Source organism: Ranitomeya variabilis, chromosome 6 (assembly GCF_051348905.1).
Source record: "Ranitomeya variabilis isolate aRanVar5 chromosome 6, aRanVar5.hap1, whole genome shotgun sequence".
In the NCBI taxonomy this organism is placed as follows: domain Eukaryota; kingdom Metazoa; phylum Chordata; class Amphibia; order Anura; family Dendrobatidae; genus Ranitomeya; species Ranitomeya variabilis.
This window is the reverse complement of record NC_135237.1, coordinates 242,653,690-242,667,667: the sequence shown is the minus strand read 5'-3', so window position 1 is coordinate 242,667,667 and position 13,978 is coordinate 242,653,690. Positions and strand designations below refer to the sequence as shown.

General features: G+C 42.9%; 1 protein-coding gene across 1 annotated transcript in view; it reads left to right on the top strand.

Annotated features, from left to right (window-relative positions):
• LOC143782269 (telethonin-like) overlaps nucleotides 1-13,672 on the top strand; it is a 141,452-nt gene extending 127,780 nt beyond the window's left edge. The window contains exon 2 of the mRNA XM_077269544.1: nucleotides 12,263-13,672. Coding sequence (XP_077125659.1) covers nucleotides 12,263-12,644 — 382 coding nt within the window. The 3' untranslated portion in view covers nucleotides 12,645-13,672. The remainder of the gene's footprint in view (nucleotides 1-12,262) is intronic.
• The last annotated feature ends 306 nt before the right edge of the window (nucleotides 13,673-13,978 follow it).

Genomic DNA, 13,978 nt, shown 5'->3' with positions numbered 1-13,978 from the left:
CAGCAGCATCAGCTGATGCGACCGCTCTCTAGGGGCTCCAAGAATACGATGATGGGAAGGAGGTATCCTTCTGCACTGTATTCCTCCGCCACTGTAAAAAATAGTCCCTAGTCTCACTTTTGGCATTGCTGTGTGAGACAGTTCCCACGCAGCTTTTGCCATAAAGTGAGACCAGTGAACTATAGTAACCTGTCAGTAATGCACTGCAGGAGCCATTGTCTTCTGTCAGTGTGTCACTGAGGGTCCTATAGAGCAGTGACATCACCCGATGTCACTGTTCTATAGGGGAGATCGTCGTGGGACACTCGTTATTAATTGGACTGCGTCGGACAAGTAGTATACGGTTCATTATTTTATGTTTTGCAGGCGCTGAAGTATGGTAAGTATGGCTAAATTAAGAATATTAAAATACTTTTTTTTCTGGCTAATGGACACCTATCCATTATTAATCCAATAGCCTGAAAGGGTTAAAAATACACACACATTAAGAATAGTCTTTTAATAAAATAATTAAACACACAGGTTTTAACATCTTTTTGCACACTCAATCCAGATGAAGCCCTTGTTCTCCTGTAAAAAATTCCAAAATAAAAAAGCAACAATATCCCATACGGTGTTAACTATTGGGACAGTATTGTAATATAGTAATATAGGTCGGGTCATTCCGGACACAGCAATACCAAATATGTGTACTTTTATTGTTCATTTAAATTATTTCATAATAATAAATATATATATATATATATATATATATATATATATATATATATATATATATATATATACAGTACAGACCAAAAGTTTGGACACACCTTCTCATTTAAAGATTTTTCTGTATTTTCATGACTATGAAAATTGTACATTCACACTGAAGGCATCAAAACTATGAACTAGCACGTGGAATTATATACTTAACAAAAAAAGTGTGAAACAACTGAAAATATGTCTTACATTCTAGGTTCTTCAAAGTAGCCACCTTTTGCTTTGACGACTGCTTTGCACACTCTTGGCATTCTCTTGATGAGCTTCAAGAGGTAGTCACCGGAAATGGTCTTCCAACAATCTTGAAGGAGTTCCCAGAGATGCTTAGCTCTTGTTGGCCATTTTGCCTCCACTCTGCGGTCCAGCTCACCCCAGGCCAAGTCATCTGGCGTAGCACCCCATCACTCTCCTTCTTAGTCAAATAGCCCTTACACAGCCTGGAGGTGTGTTTGGGGTCATTGTACTGTTGTAAAATAAATAATGGTCCAACTAAACGCAAACTGGATGGAATAGCATGCCGCTGCAAGATGGTGTGGTAGCCATGCTGGTTCAGTATGCCTTCAATTTTGAATAAATCCCCAACAGTGTCACCAGCAAAGCACCCCCACACCATCACACCTCCTTCTCCATGCTTCACGGTGGGAACCAGGCATGTAGAGTCCATCCGTTCACTTTTTCTGCATCGCACAAAGACACGGTGGTTGGAACCAAAGATCTCAAATTTGGACTCATCAGACCAAAGCACAGATCTCCACTGGTCTAATGCACATTCCTTGTGTTCTTTAGCCCAAACAATTCTCTTCTGCTTGTTGCCTGTCCTTATCAGTGGTTTCCTAGCAGCTATTTTACCATGAGGGTATGTGCACGTGCAGCACCCCAGAGTCCTGGTTGTTGCAGTACTGCGGCTCCGCCACTATGGGGAGCTATGGTACGTCTGATTGCACTAAGGAGTTTCTCTGACCAGGTACATTCTCACCACACTTCACACTCCGGCCACCAGGGGGGGTGGTCCTATCTAGTAGGCCACTCCTCACAACTCTGGTAAAACTGGGGGTTGGACAGGAAGACAGGGAGAAGTAGCTGGGAAGAGCTAGTGAGAGGACCTGTCAGGGATGGGGATCCTGGCAGACTCCTCAGAGCAGAACTAACCAGCAAACAACGGGAATACAGACAAGGAGAATACCAGCAGGGGTTTTGTTGAAGAAGCAGCACCTTGCTGAGGCGCAAACAATCGGTGGCCGGAACGCCGAGCAAGTAAGAGACTTTAAGTACATTGCAAACCACGGCAGGACAGCTAATTACAGGTTGGCTGTCTCACTTAACACCTAAGCAGACAACGGAGGCAGCTGTGGGAGAGGGGCGACTCTAGGGTCCCGGAAGAACTCCAGGCCTACCCCGTCATACGGGTGCGTCCTACCATATCACCTGGAGGACGGAGAACGAACAGTAGAGACAGAAAGAAACAGTTGTGAGGACTATCCCGGGAGCTCAGCAGGGAAGAACTACAACACACAGCGCTAGAAGGTAGATACTGATTCCCACCTGTGAGGAGAACTCCTGATGTGTCGTTGGACCGACCGGTCTCTGAAAACCCAGTTAACAGCGCTCTGGACTGAGGTCTCCAACATCTTCAGTAAAGAGGTAAAGAGACTGCAAACTGGTGTCCTCGTTATTTACCGCGACCTGCACCGTTACCACACCACTTATTGCACCGGACGTCCCCCATTGACAGACAGGGCCACGGACCGGGTCTAGCCACCGTGACAACCCCAGGACTGAGACCTAGAGGCCCGGCTCCGGGTACCCCTCGGCCCTGCGGCGGTGTGGGGGCGCTCCACACACGTTCAGGAATTTTCTCGTTTTTTGCGCGTTTTTTCGCTATGAAAACACATAAAAAGCGCATAGATATGCATCCTATCATTAGGAATTTATTCCGCATTTTTTGTGCACACGGTGCGTTTTTTTCTGCAAAAAAAAACGCATTGCGGGAAAAGAAGCATCATGTTCATTATTTTTGCGGATTTTTTGCGGATTTCCCATTGTTTTGAAGTGTCCGGAAAAAAAACGCAAAAAATCCGCATAAAATCCGCACAAAAAATGCGCAAAACCCAGAGAAAATGCGAAAAAAACGCAAGCAGAATTCCTGCGGAAAACCTCAGGTTTATCTCAGGAAAATTCTGCATCCATTCCGGATGTGTGCACATACCCTAAGGCCGGTTTCACACGTCAATGGCTCCGGTACCCATAGGGGTGGAGCTGCATATTCATCACTGTAATGGGCGGCACCACGTGACCGCTCATACAGGAGAAGCTGCGGCGCGGAGAGGACGCATCGAGGGAGCCGGGTGAGTATTTTTTTTCCAGCGGGCGGGCGCACAGGGGGTGGGAGGGGGTGGTGACAGGGATCTTTATTTTAAACACCAAAAAAAAAAAAAGATTTTTCATATCTTCTCTCCAGCGAACGCTGCTGGAGAAAAGAAATGAATGGCGGCTTCAGCACCAGATGCAGGGGACAGCGCTTATCTCTAGCGCTGTCACCCGCACGGTCCGTGTGGTACCCAGTCGGCACACGGGCGGCACACGGCTGCCGCACGTGTGCCACACTGATGTGCCACGTGAGCACACGGACACACGGACACGGATAACTCCGGTACCGATTTTTCCGGTACCGGAATTATCTGGACGTGTGGGACAGGCCTAAAGGCGTGCTGCACAAAGTCTCTCTTAACAGTCTCTTAACAGTTGTTGTAGAGATGTGTCTGCTGCTAGAACTCTGTGTGGCATTGACCTGGTCTCTAATCTGAGCTGCTCTTAACCTGCGATTCCTGAGGCTGGTGACGCGGATAAACTTATCCTCAGAAGCAGAGATTACTCTTCTTCTTCCTTTTCTGGGGCGGTCCTCATGTGAGCCAGTTTCTTTTTAGCGCTTGATGGTTTTTGCAACTACACTTGAGGACACTTTCAAAGTTTTCCCAATTTTTCGGACTGACTGACCTTCATTTCTTAAAGTAATGATGGCCACTTGTTTTTCTTTACTTAGCTGCTTCTTTCTTGCCATAATACAAATTATAACAGTCTATTCAGTAGGACTATCAGCTGTGTATCCACCAGACTTCTGCTCAACACACCTGATGGTCCCAACCCCATTTATAAGGCAAGAAATCCCACTTCTTAAACCTGACAGGGCACACCTGTGAAGTGAAAACCATTTCTGGTGACTACCAAAGCAGTCATCAAAGCAAAAGGTGGCTGAAGAAGGGTGACTTTGAAGAACCTAGAATATAAGACATATTTTCAGTTGTTTCACACTTTTTTGTTAAGTATATAATTCCACATGTGTTAATTCATAGTTTTGATGCCTTCAGTGTGAATGTACAATTTTCATAGTCATGAAAATACAGAAAAATCTTTAAATGAGAAGGTGTGTCCAAACTTTTGGTGTGTACTGTATATAATTTTGTGATTCAAAAAGAATATTTTATAAGTTTTTTTCACTTTTTTACTTATTCCCACTAAGGAACGTTCACTTTTTGAAGTCTGATTACAGTTATAAGGTATAGCAATGCAGGAGCAGTGCTATACCTTACAGCCTGATAGCCCTGCAGACACGTTAGTTAGATCATGCACTGAGCATGATCTAACTAACTTGCTAGTGCCTGGTGACCTGTATGCAGTTATGACGACATCAGGCCACCATGGCAACAATTGGGTCCTCGCAATAATGCCGCGGGTTCTCCGATCCGAGGGCAGAAGGGCTTTCTTCCCTCTGACTGCTCGCTAAATGATGTGATCGCAGCATTTAGCGGGTTAATTTCTCAGAAGCAGTGCAGGCATCGCTCCTGGAGCTGGAAAACAGCCAATTTTCACAGATTTGAATAATAACTGATGTTTTTAAGGGGTAATTAGATTTTGGGTCACTGATCTCGCACCACCATTTTCTGGGCATCAGAACTTGCACACTTTGATGCCAGTTCTGATGCCCAGAAAAAGTTTGAGCAAGGCTGGAGTGACTTGGGTTTGATGTGGGCCATCACTATGTATGTAATGGTGGTGTGAGATCAGTAACCCATCATTTAACCCCTTAAAAACATCAGTTACTTACTCAAATCTATAAAAATCTGCTGTTTGCCCACTTTACTGTTTGCACTATACTGTAATGGGTGCTGCACTATACTGTGTGTGAGGGGATTGCATTATACTGTAGTGTGTGTTTGTGTCTGCTGCATTATACTGCATATAAGTGGACTGCACTATACTGTAGTGTTTGTGTGTGTGTGATGCACTATACTGTGTGTGAGTGGACTGCACTATACCGTTGTGTGTGTGCTGTACTATACTGTGTGTGAGAGGAGTGCACTATACTGTAGTGTCTGTGTGTGTGTCTGCTGCACTATAATGTGTGTGTGTCTACTGCACTTTACTGTGTGTGTCTACTGCACTATACTGTGTGTGTTGGGACTGCACTATACTGTATTGTGTGTGTGCTGCACTATACTGTGTGTGGGTGGACTGCACTATACTGTTTTGTGTGTGTCTGCTGCACTATACTGTGTGTGGGGGACTGCATTATACTATGTTGTGTGTATATGGGAACTGCACTACACTGTGTATGTGGGGTTCTGCATTATACTGTGTGTTTGTGGGGGTCTGCATTATACTGTGTGGAGGGCTGCACTATACTGTGTGTGGGGGGGCTGAATTTTACTGTGTGTATGTTGGGGGCTGCACTATACTGTGTGTTGGGGGCTGTATTATACTCTGAGGGGCTGCTTTATACTTGGGGTTGCATTTTAGAGTATGTGTGTGTTTGTGTGTGTGGAACTGCATTATACTCTGAGGGGGCTGCATTATACTCTGATGGGAGCTGCATTATACTCTGAGGGGACTACATCATACTCTGTGAGGGGGCTGCATTATACTCTGGGGGCTACATTATACTCTGAAGGGGCTGCAGTATACAGGGCTGCATTATACTCTGAGGGGGGCTCCATTATACTCTATCAAGTGCCATGGAGAGTGCCTTTTACTATATGCACTATGGTATATGGGACCTGCATTATACTTTATCGAGGACTATCTGTACCAATCATTCTTCCTCAGCTGGAGTAAGGGTAAGTGCACACGGTCAGTAAACGATGTGGGTTGGACGCTGTGTACTTGTGCAGCCTCCAGATGTTACAGCATAGTGGATGGGATTTCAAGAAATCCCATGCCCGCTATGCATGCGCAGACGCCCATAGAGACGGACATGTGGCGCGTCTCTCCAGACCGCAGCATGTCTATTTATCTTGCGGAGACGCGAGCTTCTGCAAGATAGATTTTACCCTTACAATGTATTGGACGCAGTGAATCCGCATGGTTCAATGAACACATGCGGATTCACCTGCGTTTAACCCCTTCACCCCCAAGGGTGGTTTGCACGTTAATGACCGGGCCAATTTTTACAATTCTGACCACTGTCCCTTTATGAGGTTATAACTCTGGAACGCTTCAACGGATCTTGGCGATTCTGACACTGTTTTCTCGTGACATATTGTACTTCATGATAGTGGTAAAATTTCTTTGATATTACCTGCGTTTATTTGCAAAAAAAATGGAAATTTGGCGAAAATTTTGAAAATTTTGCAATTTTCCAACTTTTAATTTTTATGCCCTTAAATCACAGAGATATGTCACACAAAATACTTAATAAGTAACATTTCCCACATGTCTACTTTACATCAGCACAATTTTGGAACCAAAATTTTTTTTTGTTAGGGAGTTATAAGGGTTAAAAGTTGACCAGCAATTTCTCATTTTTACAACACCATTTTTTTTTAGGGACCACATCTCATTTGAAGTCATTTTGAGGGGTCTATATGATAGAAAATACCCAAGTGTGACACCATTCTAAAAACTGCACCCCTCAAGGTGCTCAAAACCATATTCAAGAAGTTTATTAACCCTTCTGGTGCTTCACAGGAATTTTTGGAATGTTTAAATAAAAATGAACATTTAACTTTTTTTCACAAAAAATTTACTTCAGCTCCAATTTGTTTTATTTTACCAAGGGTAACAGGAGAAAATGGACCCCAAAAGTTGTTGTACAATTTGTCCTGAGTACGTCGATACCCCATATGTGGGGGTAAACCACTGTTTGTGCGCATGACCGAGCTCGGAAGCGAAGGAGCGCCATTTGACTTTTCAATGCAAAATTGACTGGAATTGAGATGGGACGCCATGTTGCGTTTGGGGAGCCCCTGATGTGCCTAAACATTGAAACCCCCCACAAGTGACACCATTTTGGAAAGTAGACCCCCTAAGGAACTTATCTAGAGGTGTGGTGAGCACTTTGACCCACCAAGTGCTTCACAGAAGTTTATAATGCAGAACCGTAAAAATAAAAAATCACATTTTTTCACAAAAAATATTTTTCGCCCCCAATTTTTTATTTTCCCAAGGGTAAGAGAAGAAATTGGACCCCAAAAGTTGTTGTACAATTCGTCCTGAGTACGCTGATACCCCATATGTGGGGATAAACCACTGTTTGGGCGCATGGGAGACCTCGGAAGGGAAGGAGCGCCGTTTGACTTTTCAATGCAAAATTGACAGGAATTGAGATGGGACGTCATGTTGCGTTTGGAGAGCCACTGATGTGCCTAAACATTGAAACCCCCCACAAGTGACACCATTTTGGAAAGTAGACCCCCTAAGGAACTTATCTAGAGGTGTGGTGAGCACTTTGACCCACCAAGTGCTTCACAGAAGTTTATAATGCAGAACCGTAAAAATAAAAAATCATATTTTTTCACAAAAATTATTTTTTCACCCCCAATTTTTTATTTTCCCAAGGGTAAGAGAAGAAATTGGACCCCAAAAGTTGTTGTACAATTTGTCCTGAGTACGCTGATACCCCATATGTGGGGGTAAACCACTGTTTGGGCGCATGGGAGAGCTCGGAAGGGAAGTAGCACCGTTTGACTTTTCAATGCAAAATTGACAGGAATTGAGATGGGACGCCATGTTGCGTTTGGAGAGCCACTGATGTGCCTAGACATTGAAACCCCCCACAAGTGACACCATTTTGGAAAGTAGACCCCCTAAGGAACTTATCTAGAGGTGTGGTGAGCACTTTGACCCACCAAGTGCTTCACAGAAGTTTATAATGCAGAACCGTAAAAATAAAAAATCACATTTTTTCACAAAAAATATTTTTCGCCCCCAATTTTTTATTTTCCCAAGGGTAAGAGAAGAAATTGGACCCCAAAAGTTGTTGTACAATTCGTCCTGAGTACGCTGATACCCCATATGTGGGGATAAACCACTGTTTGGGCGCATGGGAGACCTCGGAAGGGAAGGAGCGCCGTTTGACTTTTCAATGCAAAATTGACAGGAATTGAGATGGGACGTCATGTTGCGTTTGGAGAGCCACTGATGTGCCTAAACATTGAAACCCCCCACAAGTGACACCATTTTGGAAAGTAGACCCCCTAAGGAACTTATCTAGAGGTGTGGTGAGCACTTTGACCCACCAAGTGCTTCACAGAAGTTTATAATGCAGAACCGTAAAAATAAAAAATCATATTTTTTCACAAAAATTATCTTTTCACCCCCAATTTTTTATTTTCCCAAGGGTAAGAGAAGAAATTGGACCCCAAAAGTTGTTGTACAATTTGTCCTGAGTACGCTGATACCCCATATGTGGGGGTAAACCACTGTTTGGGCGCATGGGAGAGCTCGGAAGGGAAGTAGCACCGTTTGACTTTTCAATGCAAAATTGACAGGAATTGAGATGGGACGCCATGTTGCGTTTGGAGAGCCACTGATGTGCCTAGACATTGAAACCCCCCACAAGTGACACCATTTTGGAAAGTAGACCCCCTAAGGAACTTATCTAGAGGTGTGGTGAGCACTTTGACCCACCAAGTGCTTCACAGAAGTTTATAATGCAGAACCGTAAAAATAAAAAATCACATTTTTTCACAAAAAAAATTTTTCGCCCCCAATTTTTTATTTTCCCAAGGGTAAGAGAAGAAATTGGACCCCAAAATTTGTTGTCCAAGTTGTCCTGAGTGCGATGATACACCATATGTGGGGAGAACCACTGTTTGGGCGCATGGGAGGGCTCGGAAAGGAAGGAGTGCCATTTGGAATGCAGGCTTAGATGGAATGGTCTGCAGGCGTCACATTGCGTTTGCAGAGCCCCTAATGTACCTAAACAGTAGAAACCCCCCACAAGTGACACCATGTTGGAAAGTAGACCCCCTAAGGAACTTATCTAGATGTGTGGTGAGCGCTTTGACCCACCAAGGGCTTCACAGAAGTTTATAATGCAGAGCCGTAAAAATAAAACTAAAATTTTTTCCCACAAAAATTATTTTTCAGCCCCCAGTTTTGTATTTTCCCGAGGGTAACAGGAGAAATTGGACCCCAAAAGTTGTTGTCCAATTTGTCCTGAGTGCGCTGATATCCCATATGTGGGGGGGAACCACCGTTTGGACGCATGGAAGGGCTCGGAAGTGAAGGAGCGCCATTTGGAATGCAGACTTAGATGGAATGGTCTGCAGGCGTCACATTGCGTTTGCAGAGCCCCTAATGTACCTAAACAGTAGAAGCCCCGCACAAGTGACCCCATTTTGGAAACTAGACCCCCCAAGGAACTTATCTAGATGTGTTGTAAGAACTTTGAACCCCCAAGTGTTTCACTACAGTTTATAACGCAGAGCCGTGAAAATAAAAAATATTTTTTTTTTCCCACAAAAATTATTTTTTAGCCCCCAGTTTTGTATTTTCCCAGGGGTAACAGGAGAAATTGGACCCCAAAGGTTGTTGTCCTATTTGTCCCGAGTACGCTGCTACCCCATATGTTGGGGTAAACCCCTGTTTGGGCACACGGGAAAGCTCGGAAGGGAAGGAGCACTGTTTTACTTTTTCAACGCAGAATTGGCTGGAATTGAGATCGGACGCCATGTCGCGTTTGGAGAGCCCCTGATGTGCCGAAACAGTGGAAACCCCCCAATTATAACTGAAACCCTAATCCAAACACACCCCTAACCCTAATCCCAACAGTAACCCTAACCACACCTCTAACCCTGACACACCCCTAACCCTAATCCCAACCCTATTCCCAACCGTAAATGTAATCTAAACCCTAACCGTAACTTTAGCCCCAACCCTAACCCTAACTTTAGCCCCAACCCTAACTGTAGCCTTAACCCTAGCTCCAACCCTAGCCCTAATGGGAAAATGGAAATAAATACATTTTCTTTTCCCTAACTAAGGGGGTGATGAAGGGGGGGTTTGATTTACTTTTATAGCGAGTTTTTTAGCGGATTTTTATGATTGGCAGCCGTCACACACTGAAAGACGCTTTTCATTGCAAAAAATATTTTTTGCGTTACCACATTTTGAGAGCTATAAATTTTCCATATTTTGGTCCACAGAGTCATGTGAGGTCTTGTTTTTTGCGGGACGAGTTGACGTTTTTATTGGTAACATTTTCGGACATGTGACAGTTTTTGATCGCTTTTTATTCTGATTTTTGTGAGGCAAAATGACCAAAAACCAGCTATTCATGAATTTCTTTTGGGGGAGGCGTTTATACCGTTCCGCGTTTGGTAAAATTGATAAAGCAGTTTTATTCTTCGGGTCAGTACGATTACAGTGATACCTCATTTATATTATTTTTTTATGTTTTGGCGCTTTTATATGATAAAAACTATTTTATGGAAAAAATAATTATTTTTGCATCGCTTTATTCTCAGGACTATAACTTTTTTATTTTTTTGCTGATCATGCTGTATAGTGGCTCGTTATTTGCAGGACAAGATGTCGCTTTCAGCGGTACTATGGTTATTTATATCTGTCTTTTTGATCGCGTGTTATTCCACTTTTTGTTTGGCGGTATGATAATAAAGCGTTGTTTTTTGCCTCGTTTTTTTTTTTTTTTCTTACGGTGTTTACTGAAGGGGTTAACTAGTGGGCCAGTTTTATAGGTCGGGTCGTTACAGACGTGGCGATACTAAATACGTGTACTTTTATTGTTTTTTTTATTTTATTTAGATAAAGAAATGTATTTATGGGAATAATATTTTTTTTTTTTTTCCATTATTTTGGAATATTTTTTTATTTTTTTTTTTTTTTTTTACACATTTGGAAATTTTTTTTTTTACTTTGCCCCAGGGGGGGACAATACAGATCGGTGATCTGCCAGTTTGCATAGCACTCTGACAGATCACCGATCTGAGAGAAGTGCAGGCTGCTTCACAGTGCCTGCTCTGAGCAGGCTTCTGTGAAGCCACCTCCCTCCCTGCAGGACCCGGATCCGCGGCCATCTTGGATCCGGGTCTGGAGCAGGCAGGGAGGGAGGTAAGACCCTCGCAGCAACGCGATCACATCGCGTTGCTGTGGGGGGCTCAGGGAAGCCCGCGGGGGGCTCAGGGAAGCCCGCAGGGAGCCCCCTCCTTGCGCGATGCTTCCCTGCACCGCCGGCACATCGCGATCATGTTTGATCGCGGTGTGCCGGGGGTTAATGTGCCGGGAGCGGTCCGTGACCGCTCCTGGCACATAGTGCCGGATGTCAGCTGCGATAGGCAGCTGACACCCGGCCGCGATCGGCCGCGCTCCCCCCGTGAGCGCCGCCGATCGCGCTGGACGTACTATCCTGTCCGTGGTCATGGGGGCCCACCCCACCTCGACGGGATAGTACGTCCGATGTCAGGAAGGGGTTAATAGCTGACAGCGTTTTGGATGCAGGATACATGTGTTGCGTCCAAAGTGCTGCCAATTACTGAACGTCTGCACATACCCTAAGGAGGCCGGGAAACAAGCGTCGAACAACTTCAATATTGTCAATCGCGCTCGTTTAGTGGCCTGAACTCAGCGCAAGTAAATACAACCAAAATGTTTGTGTGTGATGGTGCAATATGTGAGCATTTGGGGCCCCACTTTAAACTTTTGCCCAGGGCCTCACTTTATCTAAAACCTGCCCTGGTCACAAACCAAAGTGCTGTTTTACTTAAGCTAGCTAACTTTTAGACAAAACAAACTTAGACTAGACAGTCTTTAAATGTGACAAATTTATCAGTGTCTGGTGCATCTTTAGGCTGGCTAGTATAAGTTTATACCATTTGTTAAGTGGCTTTTTTTGGTCCACAATGATATATTTTGGTGTACGGGACAGTAATTTAGACCACAGCCCTTCATACAATTCTAGGTCACAGCCCTTTGATGCACATGCAAAAAAAGTACACAGTTTAGAAATCAGCCCCAATGTGCAATAAGCATAATAATTTTAACCTTGTACTTTATGCAGTTTTCTTGCAATGTTACTAAAATGGCTTAATAGTTATTAAAATTATTTATATATAACAAGCTCAGTAAGAACTATATATAGTTTTTACATTAGTCACTGCATTGCAAAGTTAATTGAAGGAATAAAGTTCATATTATGATCTAATGTAAAATTATGCGGTGCACAAATAGCTGTTTTGTTTTTGTAAAAATTTCATTTTTTTTCTAGGAAAATCTTATCTGAATTTGATTCTGAAAATAAAGAAGGATACGAGCAAAAACGACAAACTGTTTTTCTAGTTCAAAGATCCCCTCTGCAAAGTATCAGGGCAGGTATTCTTGGAGGTTATATGCAGGATTATAAATTGCCCTACAGAAATCTCCTTCCTGTCCCTCTCTTTGTGCCAAGCAAACTGCACATGCAGGATACGCTGTCTCCAGAAGATCTCCGCTCCAAACAGAAGTTGACTCATACAAATGGACTGTATACTGACAAGCAAGATATTACCGCTCTTATTAACAGTTTGCCTAAGGTTACACAACCAATTACGCTAAGGGTTTCAAGTTTCATATCTCCTCCCCCCAGCTTATATAATACAGACACACATTAATAAGTACTTTGGATTGGGAAATTGCACTTTTAGTAAATATTGCATGAGAATATGAGAATACTACACAAACATTTCTATACTAGTTAATGTTTAATTACTTCCTACAACTTCCTTAAGGGGTTTTCTGGGCTCAACAACATTATGGCAGTCACTTCATGTGGCTGTTAGGATTCTCAATTACTTCCAGCTTGGTTGGGAGTTCACGTGACTGGAAATATGCGATCTGTGTCACATGGCCTTCACTAGATCTGGAAAGAGAGGGGAATCCTGACTGTGTGCATACTGTAACTGTCAGACTTTGTCGATATTCAGCAAAAATAGAGTGATGGTAAAAATATGTGTTGAGCTTGAAAAGATCTATCATACTGTCTGGTTAATGATAATGTATATGTTAGCCTTAAAGGGGGGTGTCTGGGCAAAATAAAATTTTGTCTAAGGGACGGGATATATAAAGCATAAGCCAACACCCACCTAGATCTAGTACAGGCCACTGTGTACGAAGACAGGAAACGGTGACGTGACCGTCTCTGGCTGCGGGAGACATGAACTGCGTGCCCAAAATCATCCGACTGCTGCAATCAAACACAGGCTGCAACGGTGAAGGCGACTAGTGTAAAGTCTACTTCCCCTCTTCCTGTCTTCATATAGGTCACAGAACAGCCTGTGCTGAATCCAGGTGGGTGATGGTAATTAATCATGACCGAATTTGTTATGCTTTTATATTAGATTTTGTCTGGACAACTCTGTAAATTACTTGATTAGGTGTTTTTATTAAATTTGATTATCATGAATCTGCTAAAACTTATACTTACTTTTCAATATTTGCAGTGAATAATCAATAGCTATTTAGTTATTACAAGCAATAGTAATTATTTCTAAGTCATTTTGCCACCTCTTTTGCGCACTATGATTGCTAAAGGGCAATATTTTTTTGAAGGTTCATTAAAGAATTACAGGGTTATTGTTAACAGAAATAAGTGAACGGGTTATGTTAAAATGGTACAAATGAATGTTAGATATCAATTAAATTTTACGTAATAAATATTTGAAATATCTAAAGAGTTAAAAAGTGAAGCAGCAACTTTGTAAAGAGATTACTTTTACTGCATGATCGTGGTGTTTATGGACAGATACAAGGCAATCAGCTTAGTTCAGAGAAATATTTGTGTACTTGGCAGTCAGAATTATAGGATCACAGCCAAAACATGAGTAAAGGAATACAAATGTGTGAAAATATTAATACATCTAATATTACATAACACAGGATCAACTCAGGAACAGATTTAAATCAGTCCTAACTTTATTTCTTGGACAGAGCTCTGGGCAAACACACA